This window comes from Peromyscus maniculatus, chromosome 23 (assembly GCF_049852395.1).
Source record: "Peromyscus maniculatus bairdii isolate BWxNUB_F1_BW_parent chromosome 23, HU_Pman_BW_mat_3.1, whole genome shotgun sequence".
Taxonomy (NCBI): Eukaryota; Metazoa; Chordata; class Mammalia; order Rodentia; family Cricetidae; genus Peromyscus; species Peromyscus maniculatus.
Genome location: NC_134874.1, coordinates 53,392,775 through 53,408,418, shown reverse-complemented (window position 1 = coordinate 53,408,418; position 15,644 = coordinate 53,392,775). Strand labels below are relative to the sequence as shown.

At 44.8% G+C, this 15,644-nt stretch overlaps 1 protein-coding gene across 6 annotated transcripts in view; it reads left to right on the top strand.

Annotated features, from left to right (window-relative positions):
- The window catches only part of Fry (FRY microtubule binding protein), a 394,509-nt gene that overhangs the window by 223,646 nt on the left and 155,219 nt on the right, over nucleotides 1–15,644 (top strand). For all 6 annotated transcript variants that reach the window (XM_076560830.1, XM_076560829.1, XM_076560825.1 and 3 more), the window contains 4 exons: nucleotides 4,083–4,222; nucleotides 10,098–10,188; nucleotides 10,407–10,486; nucleotides 10,602–10,682. In XM_076560830.1, coding sequence (XP_076416945.1) covers nucleotides 4,083–4,222; nucleotides 10,098–10,188; nucleotides 10,407–10,486; nucleotides 10,602–10,682 — 392 coding nt within the window. The remainder of the gene's footprint in view (nucleotides 1–4,082; nucleotides 4,223–10,097; nucleotides 10,189–10,406; nucleotides 10,487–10,601; nucleotides 10,683–15,644) is intronic.

Here is a 15,644-nt window from a genome sequence, read left to right as displayed (position 1 = left end):
CCAGTCTCTGGCCCATCGATGGTGGAGGAGCGTGATTATTCAGAGGCAACAAGGACATCCTTGTGCCCGCCTGCCCGCCTTCAGCAGCAGTACAGAGCCGGAATTCATGTGGCCATGGGCTCCACTTCCCGTAAAAGGAGGAGTCGAGTAACCAAACAGCCAGCGAGACCTTCCTCCCTTCCTGGGCTTTGAGGGCCAGGCCTCTGCAGATTCCTCCCTTCCTCCTAGAAAGCCTGGCTCCTGAAGGCCAGGGACAGAGAGAAGGGCACATCCGTCCCCCGTCCCCCTGCTGACCTGTCATCCCCTCTGATGCTTTTGCACTGAGACAGGCTTTGTGGGGACCGCTGCAGTGAGTAGCGGGGTTTGCAGGATCCCGTGGGCGCCCTCTCCTGAGACTGTGGGGGTCTTACTTTGCTTCTTCGTTGCTGTGATAAAGACCATCGTCAAGGGTTATTCGGCTGACACATCTGGATCTTAGTTCGTTATTGAGGGAAGCTGAGGCAAGAACCTGGAGGCAGGAGCTGATGCAGAGGCTGTCAGGAGTGCTGCTCACTGGCTGGCTCCTTGTGGCTTGCCCAGCCTGCTTTAATATAGAACCCAGGACCACCTGCGCAGGGGTGACTCCGCCCATAGTGGGCTGGACCCTCCTTCCTCAATCACTAATTAATAAAATGCCCCACAGAAAAGCCCACATACTAATCCAGTAGAGGCAATCTCTCAGTTGAAGTTCCATCCTCCCAAAATGACCCTTCTTGTGTCAAGTTAGCAAAACAATAATAATAATTAATAAATAAAATTGAAATTTAAAAACCCTAAGCAGTACAGATTATACCCAAGCGAAGCAGCTGAATACCGTGAGCTCCACACAGAGATGTTTGGGGATGAGATGTGAGCCTGTCTCCTATATAGATTTGTAGGGACATGAGACTGTGACATCCTACACAAGATTGGTTTTGTCATTGTTCTCTCCTTATCTCTCTCTCTCTCTCTCTCTCTCTCTCTCTCTCTCTCTCTCTCTCTCTGTTTTTCCAGACAGGGTTTCTCTGTGTAGCCCTGGCTGTCTTGGAACTCACTTTGTAGACCAGGCTGGCCTCGAACTCAGAGATCCACCAGCCTCTATCTTCTGAGTGCTGGGTCTAAAGGCATGCGCCACCACACCCGGCTAAATTTTACGTACTTTTAAAATGTTGTATATGAGTGTGTGTTTGCGTGTGTGTATGTGCACATGTGACCAGTGCCCACAGAGGCCAGAAGAGAGAGTCAGATCCCCTGGAGTGAGAGTTGCATACAGATGGTTGTGAGCAGCTTGGTAGGCGCCAGGAATCAAACCCAGGTCCTCTGCAAGAGCAGCCAGTGCTCTTAACGGCTGAGGCATCTCTGCAGCTGCAAAAGAGTTTTTGATAAGCTTTATTTTAGAATGGTCTGTGGTCTATAGAAAAGTTGCACAGATAGCACAATATGGCCACCTTGCTCTGCTGCCAACGTCTCATAGTCCCACAGCACATTTGTTGGAGGGAACCAGCATGGGTGTATTATTACCAGCCAGCCTATATGTATGCCTTATTTACAGTTAATTGACTTTCCCTGATCCCTCTTTGTACTGTTCCAGGATACCATCTAGAATAAAAACCGTGCTCCAGCCAGTGTCCATGTCTCCTTGGTCCTCCCCAGATCAGTTTTAAGCACTGAAATAGCAAGTGCATTTGGAACTTTATTATAAATCAGACGATTGAGACCATTACCCTACCTGAGGGACTGTGAGTTCTGGTCCATTTTATCAAAAAATCTACTTTATCTCCCAAATCAAAGTATTTTGTTTTTTAAATTGTCACTTGTATTTTAGTGGATTAGGGATTGAACCCAGGGCACACTACCACTGAGTTAAAGTACGGTCCCAATTTAAAGCATTTTGGTCAGTGGCAATTTGGAGAAATACCCTTTCATTATTTTTTTAAAGACTTATTTATGTTTATCTTATGTGTATGAGTGTTTGCCTGCATGCGTGTATGTGAGACTGTATGTGTGCAGTACCGATGGGGGCCAGAAGAGGGCATAAGGTCCCGTGAACTGGAGTTAAAGGTTGTTTTGACCTGACATGTAGGCGCTGGGAACCAAACCCAGTCCTCTGCAAGAGTAGCAAGTGCTCTTAACTGCTGAGCTATTTCTACAGACCCAAATATTCTTTCCCTTTTGTAGCAGGAATCTCAAAAGTTCTTATTAATAAAATCAAACCTGAGCCAGGTATTGGGGTGAACTGGAAGATCAGAGAACCAGAACAAGCCACAGCTTCCTTACCTCATCGGATCCTCCGCTGGTCTTGTTTCCTCAGACTGGAGGCCTCTGTGTCCTCATCCAGAATGGGTCTCAGCTGAACTGCTGCTCAAAAGCCTGAAAGCTTAACCAGGCCAAATGCTTCTAGTTTCTGGTCTTCACGCCTTATATGTCTTTCTGCCTTCTACCATCACTCCCTGGGATTAAAGTTTTGCTTTCTGGGATTAAAGGTGTGAGTCACCATGCTTGGCTGTATCCTTGAATACATGGATTTCTGCCTAGCTCTGCCTCCCAAGTGCTAGGATTAAAGGCGTGTGCTACCACTGCCTATCCTCTATGTTTAATATTGTGGCTGTTCTGTCTCTGACCCCAGATAAGTTTATTAGGGTGCACAATATTTCGGGGAACACAATACCACCACACCCTTTTGTGGGGGGTGTTAGAGACAGGGTTTCTCTGTGTAACAGCTCTGGATGTCTTGGAATTCACTCTGTAGACTAGGCTGGCCTCCAACTCACAGAGATCTGCCTGCTGGGATTAAAGGTGTGCACCACCAAAATGTTCAAACTGGTCAAAATGTTCTTTTTCTTTTTTTTTATTAACTTATTTTTCTAAATTTTATGTGCATTGATGTTTTGTCATGGGTGTTGGGTTCCCTGGAACTGTAGTTACAAATAGTTGTAAGCTGCCATGTGGATTCTGGGAAAGGAACCTGGGCCCTCCCAAAGAGCAGTCAGTGCTCTTAACCACTGAGCCATCTCTCCAGCCCTCAAATATTCTTTCTTACATTGGAATAACATTAGCAAAATCTAGGAGATCTTTCCCATGACTTGCTTTCTTCCAAACAGTTACTGTTACATGGACAGTCACATCAGGAAAATGTATTATGGCTGTGGGCATAACCAGGGTGGATAAAGGTCACTTTTTGGTTTTTTCAAATGAACAGATTAGTTTCCGTTTGGAAAGGCTGATAGCCAGATTCACAGAATGGTCTAAATACAACATCATCTTTATGTTGACTTCTGCTAACCCGTGATTCTTGTGCATGTGCTTACAAGTGTTGTTACAGAGGAGGAGATTAAGTATGGAATAACAGAATCCGAGGGAAAAGCCGTGTTTGCTCAGCCGAAGGGCTTTAAGGGGGGGGGGGGAACCCTGCTCACAAGACCACTTCACTCTAAAAGGAAGTTAGACCTAGCTTGCCTAGCTGAAGAAGTAGGTGACTGAGGGGTTCACATTATATGTGTATATTAATGGATACATTAAATGTTTTCCTTTAAAGTAATACAATTAAATTACTACTCCTTGGTACCCGGAGCCTAACTGGGCACGTAGCTCAAATGATTGCTTATTGGTAGAAGACATTCATTCTTGTTGTCATGAAGGTTATTTGTTCGGGAGCTTGGCTTACTTATTTCACGTGAACCATTTAGGACTGAACTATATTGGTTTATGCTATAGGAACTTTTGAAGACCTAAGCAGGTACAGATGTTATGGTAGATGGCGGTGGTGAATAATGGCGGTGGTTTCATGAAGAACTGGAATGCAGGGAATACCTGAGCCTTGCAATGGAAGGCACTCGGGGGGATGAGCTGTCTTATGAGCTGTATTATTATTATTATAATACAAGAAATGTCTGCCATGCTCCCCAGAATACGCTAACTTATGAAAGAAATGACTGGGCGGCCATGTGTAAGGAAACTTGGCGGTGCGTACCGCTTATGGTTGACTATTTATGTCACAGCCAGTGTCTCGGGAGCTGGCCCCTCCAATAAGCCCTCTGATGGCCTACGTCTCTCTCTCCCTGAAGGTCATCAGCTCCATGAGCTCCCTCTCTGAGTACTGCCTGCCTTCCATCCTGCGGACGCTGTTTGATTGGTACAAGAGGCAGAACGGCATCGAGGACGAATCGCACGAATACAGACCGAGAACGAGCAATAAGTCTAAAAGGTACTTTCTTTTTGGGGTCAGGATTCTGTGTTTCGTTCCTGCCTCTCTCAGGCCCCCTCTTTCCAATCCGCATCAAAATGAGGGTTATGTGGCACCCCGGCCTCTCGGACTTCACAGGAGGAGCCCCGGCAGAGGCATGTGTCACCCTGTCACTGATGGCTGTCACCGGTTGGAAATGCACAGGGCCTTGTTTATACGTGTGTTGGGACAGGCTGACGTAGGCCCCAGGTCAGCATCTTGCTCACTTCCCTTTCTCTACAGTCCCCACTCCCTGAGTCTATACCCAAGATCAGGCCACTGAAGGCTCAGAAACTCCCTCAGACATTTCAGCCTGTTAGCCAGGAAACCCGGAATGCTTAGTGAACCATGGTAGAAGGGTCCCCGCTGTGGCAGTCCTGAGGCTGGCCGTCTCTCCGTACCTCAGTGTGAGGGAAGTTAAGTTCATGTCTGTGACTTCTCCTGACAGCTGAGAGCCGTGTCTGGTACTCTATGATCCCTCTTCCCTGTGTATTTGAGAAGTGGAATTCACCGGAGCCATTCAGCAGCTGACAACATTCTCATGGGCTCAAGTTAATGTGTGCCTCCCCAATATTAGGCAGACATTGCATTCCCTAAGTTTGAAGTTAATATATTACACCTAGGCACCTGAAGAAAGAAAATGATTATGGATATGAAAAGTGATTGCTAGAACTTTTTTAAAAAAATAATAATCAGATGCTGGGCCGGAGGGATGGCTGAGCATCTGAAGTTATGTACTGCTCCTGCAGAGGACCTGGGCTGGTTTCCAGACCCACATCAGGCATCCCACAGCCATCTATGTCTTTGGGAATCGGCTTCTCCTTCATCTTCTCGGGCACCTGCGTTCACCCACACACATACACATAATTAAAACAAAAATGAATCTTTCAGAAAAAAAGAAAGCATTAAAAAAAGAGGCTGTGTTAAAGTGGATCTATTTCTCCATGTGAATTCATTGTACATTTAAAAAATGCCGGGCCTGGAGAGATGGCTCAGAGGTTAAGAGCACTGACTGCTCTTCCAGAGGTTCTGAGTTCAATTCCCGGCAACCGCATGGTGGCTCACAACCATCTGCAATGAGATCTGGTGCCCTCTTCTGGCCTGTAGTCATACATGCTGTATACATAATAAATAAATAAATCTTAAAAAAAAATGCCTTGAAACATAGTAACTTGAAATTCACTACTAAAAATCAGAAAATCAGATACCTACTGCTTTCAAGTGGTTTAACCTTTCTCTCTCTCTCTCTCTCTCTCTCTCTCTCTCTCTCTCTCTCTCTCTCTCTCTCTCTCTCTCTCTCTCGAGACAGGGTTTCTCTATGTAGCCCTGGCTGTCCTGGAACTCTCTCTGTAGACCAGGCTGGCCTCGAACTCACAAAGATCCACCTGCCTCTGCCTCCCAAGTGCTGTGATTAGAGGCATGGACCACTACCCAGCTGTCTTTGTTTTTCTTGATAAACCTGATAACTTCGTTTAAATTTTTTATTTAAGATCTATAATTATACCAAATACAGTAGCTTAGTTTTATAAAAATGCTTGAGTTTCTGCAAGAGTCAATCATATTTATCACTTTGAAGAAGCAATGGGTCCAGGCAGTGGGACCTTTAGTCCCAGCGCTCAGAAGACAGAGCCAGGCGGATCTCTGTGAGTTCGAGGCCAGCCTGGTCTACAGAGTGAGTTCCAAGACAGGCTCTAAAGCTACACAGAGAAACCCTGTCTCAAAAAACAAAAACAAACAAAAAAAGAAGCAATGGGTAACTTTTTCAGGCTGAGTAAGTTTTGAAGGAATTAAAAAAAAAAAGAAAAGAAAATCAGAGCCTCACTCTCTAGCTGGGCTAGCCTGGTACACTCTCTAGCTGGGCTAGCCTGGTACACTCAGCAGACCTCCTTTTCCAAGCTCCCAAGTCCTGGGCTTACAGACATGAGCTACGGAAATGTCCAGTGGCACTGTCTATATCCTGTAACAGTCGCTGCCATAAAGTGTGTGTTCGGAGTTCTCGGCAAATTCTCAGCTCTGCCCAGCTCTCACCACTATCTGGACTCCACGGTGTTTTCAGATTCCAAAAATAAAGCCTGTCCCCATTATCAGCCTCCCTTTAATCTTTCCTTTTGTTTATTTTCTGATTTTTATTTTATGTATGTATTTCCCTGCATGTGTGCATGTGGACCACATGCATGCAGTGCCCATAGAGGCCAAAAGAGGGCGTCAGATCCCCCCAGAACTGGTGTTACAGATGGTTATGAGCTGCCATGTGGATGCTGGGAACCCTGGTCCTTTGCAAGAGCAGCCAGTGCTCTTACCTGATGAGCCATCTCTCCAGCCCCTTGGCAGTCTTTCTTCAAGAATAACTTCCTTTTTTGAGACAGGGTTTCTCTGTGTAACAGCCCTGGCTTTCCTGGAACTCACTTCGTAGACCAGGCTGGCCTTGGACTGAGAGATCCGCCTGTCTCTGCCTCTCGAGTGCTGGGATTAAAGGCGTGCGCCACTACCATCTGGCCCAAGAATAACTTTTTAATACGTTAAAATTTGGTGGCAGAATTTCTGTCTGTGTCTGAAAGTGGTTTGCACTGAATGTATGAAGTTACTTCTATCAGACATTTGGCTTGTGAATGGGAGACTCCCCGGGGGTGACTCTCCACAGGGACCCTGCAGCCATTTGGTTTTGTTGTTGTTGTTTTGGTTTGGTTTGGTTTTCTTTCTTTTTCCAGAGCCTTGCTAGGCAAGCGCCCTACCACTGAGCTAAATCCCCAACCCCTCTTTTTTTTTAATGAAGCATCTTTGTTCTCTCTCTCTCTCTCTCTCTCTCTCTCTCTCTCTCTCTCTCTCTCTCTCTCTCTCTCTGTGGTTTTTTGAGACAGGGTTTCTCTGTGTAGCTTTGCACCTTTCCTGGAACTCACTCTGTAGCCCAGACTGGGAACTCACAGAGATCCACCCCCTGCAGCCATTTGTAAGAACTGAACTAAGTGAGTTTGGTCTTTTGTCCTCTGCCCTGTCAGAATCAGGTTACCAAGACTAGATTCTGTGTGAGCTGATTTCCTGATGAACTGAAAGTGCAGGGGGTTGTTGTTGTTTGTTTGTTTTTGTTTTTGCTTTTGTTTTTTAAGCACTACTGGTTCTTTGCAGGAAACCAGGGTCAGTTTTGAGGTCAAATGCCCACAGAATTAGAACAGTTAAGTTTACCTCAGTAGTGTTTTAGCTAGGCTTCAACATTGAAAATATAAAAAAGTCTGTGCCTGGGAACAAGCTGAGAGGGTGAGGGTCTGAGTGCCTGACGCAGAGGCCGAGACTAAAAGGGGAACCTCAGGGGGAGGCCTGGGCAACTGAAAATAGCCAAGTGGGAGGAGCTGACCCTGGGGTTGGCTCTTAAGATCAGTGTAATAGCAACATTTTCACTGCCAAAAGTGCGTACGGATGCCTCTGGCTCCTACCAGCTGAACTTCAACTAGGTCTCAAAATTGAATTAATTATTAGAAAAGTATGTATCTTTTATCTGAAAGCATAATTTGCCTTCTTAAATAATAATCAAAGATTTAAAAAGGTTTTAAAAGGTTTGGGGTTTTTTTGGGGGGGTTTGGTTTTCTTTTTCCTTTTGAAACAATTCTAAGTTTTATTTGTTATTATTATTATCATCATTATCATTATTATTCCTGGGGGAGGGGGAGGGGAGGGGAGTGGGGAGGTGGGGGGTATGAGTGCATGTGTACACACCCTTGTGTGGAGGCCAAAGGACAGCTTTGGGGTGTCAGCGCCACTGTGGGTCCTCAGAATCAAGCTTGGGTGTCAAGCTTTCCCTTCAGGCAGGTAGTGTGGCACCACCGTACTCTCCGGCCACTTTTAAAGAGCTCTTACCACCCATCTGAGGAGAAAGTGCTCTCTGCTGCTGCCGACTGTCTTCAGACCTTTCTTGCTTCTGCTGCTTTCAAACTTGCAGTCTCCTTCTTGTGTGCGCACATCTCAGTCTCCACAGGAGAATCCTCTCTGTGAATACAGCTTCGTGCCATGTCCATTCCCCGACTACAGTACCACTTTCTAGCCGTCTAGCTCAAGTGGGTCTCGAAGGACTTTCAGATGGATTTGCTGCAGGCTTCCTTATGGCTGGCTGCTCATAAACGATCTGAAATGATTTCCCTTGGAAAAGTGAAACCACAGCTTTCCTTCATGACTTCCCTTCTTAACCTCACCAACCTACTAAATGTGACTTCCCACAAGCACTTCCAGAAGTTTATGTATGCGTGTGGAGATACATATATATATATATGTAAATATACATACATATATATGTGTGTGTGTGTGTATATACATGTATACATATATATATCTTAAATCCCACCTTTTCTTTTTACTCTCTCAAGCCTAAAAACAAAAGCATTCCATGCTTAAAATTCCTTTGGCTTATTTTGCAAATACCTTCCAAAGGAATGCATATCCTATCATCCTCAACAAGTACAGACACTTTATGTGTTTAGGAGATTACACTAAATACTGTATGTGCCTGATCACGTCAAACCTTCATGTAAGTAACGTTGACCATCCCTAATTGGAAAAATCCAAAACTGAAATGCTCAAAAAAAAAAAAAAAAAAAAAGTTTGGGGCTGGAGAGATGGCTCAGAGGTTAAGTGCACTGACTGCTCTTCCAGAGGTCCTGAGTTCAATTCCCAGCACCCACATGGTGGCTCACAACCATCTGTAATGAGATCTGGTGCCCTCTTCTGGCCTGCAGTCATATATGCTGTATACATAATAAATAAATAAATCTTTAAAAAAAAAAAAAAAAAAAAAAAAAAAAGTTTGATGCTGACAGGAAGTCAGAAGTAAAATGGTTCCACAGCTGATCTTACACCACAGAGACGGACAACCCGGGAACATGCTCAGTTCTAATTGCCATCAGGCTACATAGAAGGGACTCGTGAGACGTACCGGGTTCCATGTTTAGATTTGGGTCTTCTCCCTAAGATTTCACAGGTACAAATACTCCAAAGTCGGAGAACATCTGACTCTCTGGTCCCCAGTATTCGGGGACGGGGGACATTCCACCTGTGTCATTTGCATTTCCATTTCGTAGGCGGAGACATGGCTAGCAAGCAGAAGAGTCATACATAGCTTTAAGTCAGGACCCACCTCACCGTCCCTGCAGCAGCCGCCACTGAAGGCCGAGGGTATCAATCGCTTTCAGAGTTTCAGAGTGCCCAGGAAGCAGGAAACTGGGACAGGGATGATGCATTTCTGCCCCTGACATTCCTTTTTGGGCTCCCTAACCTTTGAATGAGTCGGCTCCACCTCTCCCTTCTGCTCCTTCTTCCAGCTTCATTTTGGTCTTTCTTCCAGTTTTGATTCCTTCCTCCCGCCATCAAATCCCAAGTGATGAAGGGACAGCAAGAAGGAGCAGAAAAGCATTGCTGGTCTCACTCCCACTGATGATGATACGAGCTTCTTGTGACTTAGGATCCTTTGTGAAATCTTTCCCGTTAATTACATCGCTGAATTATGTCCCAGGGTCCTTTGAATACATACCTCCTCCGTGGAAGCGCCGTCTCATGTGTGGATCAGATTTTATGAACAGTAGCATTCCTGGGCTGTAAGGGAACTATAGAGAAGTCCACAGAACGAGACTAGAGACCCACAGATGGCTAGCTACTTCAGCTTATGTGGTTGGGATCTTTGAAGTCATACATTCCGGCAGTATGTGCCCATTGAACCATAGTAAAAACAGAAGCAGCCTTCCTAGGCAGGTAATATGTGGTCTCCTCATAACAGAAAGAGTCCCGGTCCAGTGGGGCTGAGAGCAGTCTTCTGATGAAGTATTTCACCCTAAATGTGACTTCAGAGCCATTTACTGTGATGTTTTTAACTTTGTAGTGATGAACAGCAGCGAGACTATTTAATGGAAAGACGGGACCTCGCCATTGACTTTATTTTTTCATTAGTGTTAATAGAAGTTTTGAAACAGGTGAGCAGTTCATTTATTATCACTCTTTTGTTAACACTTTGTAAAACTAATTAAATTTTAAAGGTCTGAGTTTATGGCTTATGAATCCCAAATACTAGGCAATGTGAATCATGTTCATTGACTGCAATGGATCATATATATGTAATTAGTAGAATCACTGTGGTTGACAGGCCATTTAATAATCCCTTCCAAATTCAACGTCATCTTCTTTTTTTCAGATTCCCCTTCATCCTGTAATAGACAGCTTAATACATGATATTATCAACCTGGCTTTCAAACACTTTAAATACAAAGAAGGGTAAGATGACTTCTCTCCTTAGGGTACTGACAAAGTTGAGCGCTTGAAACTAAGTGATCTGTGTGCTCTTTTCTGGCCACCAGATCCCTAACTTGTCTAATTCTGCTTCACTCAGGTACCTGGGTCCCAATACTGGCAATATGCACATTGTGGCGGATCTGTATGCAGAGGTCATCGGAGTACTGGCCCAAGCCAAGTAAGGAACATCGGAGCCCGGAGTGCCCTGACTGAAAAAGCATTTGCCATGGGAACTGGCATTGATTTTGGTATAAGTGCCCATCCTGAAACCAACTAGAGCAATGGTTCCCAACCTGTGGGTCGCGACCTTTCAGTGGTCAAATAACTCTTTCACAGGGGTTACATATTAGATATTTACATTACGATTCATAACAGAAGCAAAATTACAGTTACGAAGTAGCAAGGAAAATAATTTTATGGTTGAGGGGTCACCACAATGTGAGGAGCTGTATTAAAGGGTCTCAGCATTAGGAGGGTTGAGAGCCACTGAACTCCTTCAAAGCAAGTCCAAACGAGCTGTTTCATCTTGGCAGTTGGGCCAATTCCCACTACATCCCTACATCTCAGGCCACGGCTTCCAAGAAAAAATGGAACTGACCAAACTGCTTTTTTCTGTGCTCAAATATTCCAAAGATGTTTATTGGCTCTTCCCGTTTTAGTTTTGTATTTTCCAGGACCAGATAGTTACAATCTATCATCTCTAAGTGGGAAAATTCCACTCTCCAATGCCCCTTTTACTACAGACCTTACTGAATTCATCTGAGCTAAAAATGCCCCAGACATTGTCATGGAAACAAGTCGGGGGGAAATTCTCGTTGCTAAATTTATCTGGCCCCAGGATGCTACTTAGCAGGCTAGAACAGAGCCCTGTTAGACTGTGAGCAGTGATAAACTTATTCCAGAAGTGACGTCACACCCTACTCACCAGAGGCAAGTCAGCCAAGAGCCTGAATGTCTAGATTAGGTAAAATGAGCTAAGGATATGGTATGAATTCAGGCCAAGCAAGCAGCTTACAGCAAGTGATGCCTCAATCCTTGTGAAATACAGTCCTCAGAGAGACTTTTAGCTTCAAGAGATGGAATTTTTTTTTTTTTCCAAGATAAGATTTCTCTGTGTAACAGCCCTAGCTGTCCTGGAACTTGTACTATAGACCAGGCTGGCCTCGAACTCACAGAGATCTACCTGCCTCTGCCTCCCAAGTGCCGGGATTAAAGGCGTATGCCACCACCCAGCAAGATGGAATTCTTTATACCCATACGTTAATGCATCCCTCAACCGTCATGGAAGAAACTTCTTTCTGCAGTAGATGACAGTTAATACAGAGACCCACAGCTGATTGAAGTACAGTAGGAGACTGTGGGGCGCTCAGCCCCGAATGAGACATCTGTATCACACTCCTTGTCTCTAAGGCTCAGGAACCATCAGGGAAGAAAGGAAGAAGGATTGTTAAGAGCCAGAGGTTAAGGTTGCCTGCAGTGAAACAGTGTTTGATGGACATGACAGGGCTGTTTCACGTCTGAACTCACAGCCGCTACGGCTCCATGCATAAGACCCGTGTAAGAACTCCCAAGCCAAAATCCCAGGAAGGGGGGCGGGGGGTGGGGGGTGGGGGAGGACTCATGCCCTCCCTTCCCTGCCTGAGGGCCTATTGGCAATTGATGGCTGCTGGGCGAGAGAGGTTCCGTTTTCTTCAGGGATGTGGGACCGGAGAGTCCGCCCAGGCCCTAGTTCCCCCACCTCGTCACACACGGCCAGGGCTGAGTGAACTCAATGGGTTTTTAAAAAGAGCACATCAAGTTGGGAAGGAAAAGTCGGGGGAGGGCGGAAGAGGGGATAGGAGAGAGTCGGAGGGGGTGGGGCTGGGTTTCATCAAAACACGTTATATACGTGTGCGAAGTGCTCCAATCGTAAAAGGGTTTACAAAAATTTTAAAATTATCTTTAAAACCGTATCAACTCACCTAACGAGGAACCGTATCAACTCACCTAACGAGGAAAATGCTTAGCATTCTCTTAACACAGCTGTCTTTGGTGTGTGCACTTCGGTACCTCATTCCCATGGATACCAAAATCTGTGATGCTCAAGCCTCATGTGAACAGCACACACAGGCTTTACATATAAGCTCTGTTCTTCCTCCATACGGTTAAGTCATGTCTGGGTAACCTAGAACCCCAATACCCTGGGAATGCTAAGTAAACAGTTAACGAGCTGCATTGTTTAGGGAACAGTAAAAAGAAAAATATCTACCATCCCTGCCCCACCCCAGAGAAAGGGGATTTCCTCACTTAGCATAGAAATACATAATTTATCAAAACAAACTTTTTACATCATTATCATTATTCTCTCATTAGGTAGGGGGAACAGATAATTGGCAAGAGCTGATTCTGTCCACTATTGGGTCCTGAGAATTAAACTCTGGGTCATCAGGCTTAGCTGCAAGCACCTTTATTTCCTAAGCCCTCTCATAGACCCCTCCAGAACATTTTCACATATTTACATAGAAACCTCACCCGGTAAAAGAGAGAAGACCACAGAAAACAGAACCATCCACAACATGCCGCACAGTGATTTTTTTGTTTCGCCCTGATCCGTGTGCCCTGCGCACCCAAATGACATGTTGGTTTTCCAACACAGGAAAACATCAATGTTAGAAAGTGAAGGGGGAACTTCTGGAGGGCAGGTCACCGGCACAGGGCACGGTGTCAAGGCCAAAGGCAGATAGCGACAGCATCAACCCAGAGAAAGTACATGTACGAATTAAAGCAGGGACTGAAGAGCTGGAGGACCTGACTTCAGTTCCCAGCATCCTCGTGGGTGGCTCACAACCGCTTCTAACTACAGTTCCAGGGGATGCGCTGCCTTCTTCTGGCCTCCCCGGCACTGCGTGCCCTTGGGCCTGGGTCTGGAGTGTACTTTAAAAAAAAATCTATTAGGATAATTGTGACTCGTGAGTCACTCAGGAAAGGAGAAATAATGCATCTTAGAAAGATTTCCGTTTAATTGCATAGTGAATTTACTGGCATTAAACTGAATAGAGCTGCAGTTCTGTGGTAATTAATCCCTGTGTACCGATAAATGATTTTATTTATTTATTTATTTATTTATTTATTTATTTATTTATTTATTTGGTTTTTCAAGATAAGGTTTCTCTCTGCAACAGTACTGGCTGTCCTGGAACTCTAGACCAGGCTGGCCCCAAACTCACTGAGCTCCACCTGACTCTGCCTCCCAAGTGCTGGGATTAAAGACATGTGCCACTACCACCCAGTCTAGAAATGATTTTTAAAAGAAGGTATTAATACATGTATTTGTTAATTCACCACACTCTGATAATCTCAATATTTTTCCTTGTGATTATTCTAGCATCATTCTCTCATACTATAATTTAGAGAGTTTATTTTATTTTATTTTTACAATTTATTTATTTATTACATACACAGTGTTCTGTCCGCATGTATGCCGGTATGCCAGAAGAGGGCACCAGATCTCATTACAGATGCTTGTGAACCACCATGTGGTTGCTGGGAATTGAACTCAGGACCCCTGGAAGAGCAGGCAGTGCTCTTAACCTAATTTAGAGAGTTTAGTATGCTAAAATAACATGAAAATAAAATTGTATGCTTCTTAGTTTTTATGGATAAAGCATCACACTGGATATTGTCAAATGACCACGCTTGTTATGCAGACTCTGAACAAGGTGAGAAGTAGTGTCAGGCCACATGTGATGGCTCAAGCCCATTGCCCCAAAACTCAGGCGACTAGAGCAGTAGGGTCGCTGCAAGGCGGGGGCTAGCCTGGGTTACATAAGTTTCAGGCCAGCTTGGGCTACAGAGTGATACCTATCTCAAAAACTGGAGGGAAGAGAAGGGGCAGGAGGAGGAAAGAGTGGAGGAAGCATCCAAAGATTACAGCAACCCTGTGCCAGCTCAGAGGCAGAATCCACTCAGCCTATATGTTTTTTATGTTCATGATGCCCGTTTGTCCTGACTATTACAGCTGATTGTAGTCTTTTCTTTGTTTTTCAAGATAAGGTTTCCCTGTGTGTAGCCCTGGCTGTCCTGGAATTTGCTTTGTAGACCAGGCTGGCCTCGAACTCAGAGAGCTCCGCCTGCCTCTGCCTCCCGAGCACTGGGACTAAAGGCGTGCGCCACCACCGCCACTATACGTGATTGTAAGAAATACTTCAGACTGGTTATGTACTAGCTCTCTCATTTCATTGGCAAATTCCATGATTCCTTCCATTAAAGGTTTTTTTTCCCCCCCATCAGTTATATGCTGATAGTTTCCAAGTTAATTATAACTTGAGAAGATACTCTGGCCAGTCTGCTCTTAAAGTATTCACAAACTCAGACAGCCCATGAGACATCCTCAGCCAGGCAACATGCCGTCTTTGTTGATAAATGGTGCAATCTTAATGTCACACCATGAAGTATGTCTGCATACACCACTGCTTTCTTGTTTGGCGGGGGAAGTACTGCTTGCTTTGTAATAGGAAGGGGAAAGGATGCATGGTGGGCTGGCACAGTGTGTTTACCTCCGCCCCCCTTTATAAAGCTGAATAACGTCATTCTGATTTTACACTGTATATCAGCCCCCCCCGTTCCCCCTTGTGACTCAGTTATTAGGCTCTGTTTGGTCTCTGTTTTAGCAGAACCAGTACAATGCCTCGTAATCCCCGGCTTTAAGGTCTGTTTTGATATTGAGATACTCAAATATAGTACTAATGTCTTTCAAAGAGAAATTAAGTTAAAAATAGATTTTCTAAGTACTTGAGTTAAAATTTGATACTGTTTGTTTAGATCATGATTGCTTCAAAGATTCATAGATTTGAACCGCAGGTTTTCTTTTCTTTTCTTCCATACCTATGTATTATACATTTTAAAGCAAAGGCTCATCTTTATGTGTTTTTCTTTTCTTTCCTTTTTCTAACGCACATGGGTGTTTTGCCTGCATGTGTGTACATACTATGTGCATGTGGTACATGCGGAGGCCAAAAATGGTGTCAGATCCCCTGTAGCTGGAGTTATGGATGGTTGTAATCCTCCATGTGGGTGCTGGAAACTGAACCCAGGTCCTCTGTAAGAACAGCTGGTGCTCATCTCTGCAGACCCCTGTATGTGAGTTTCATAGAATACCACA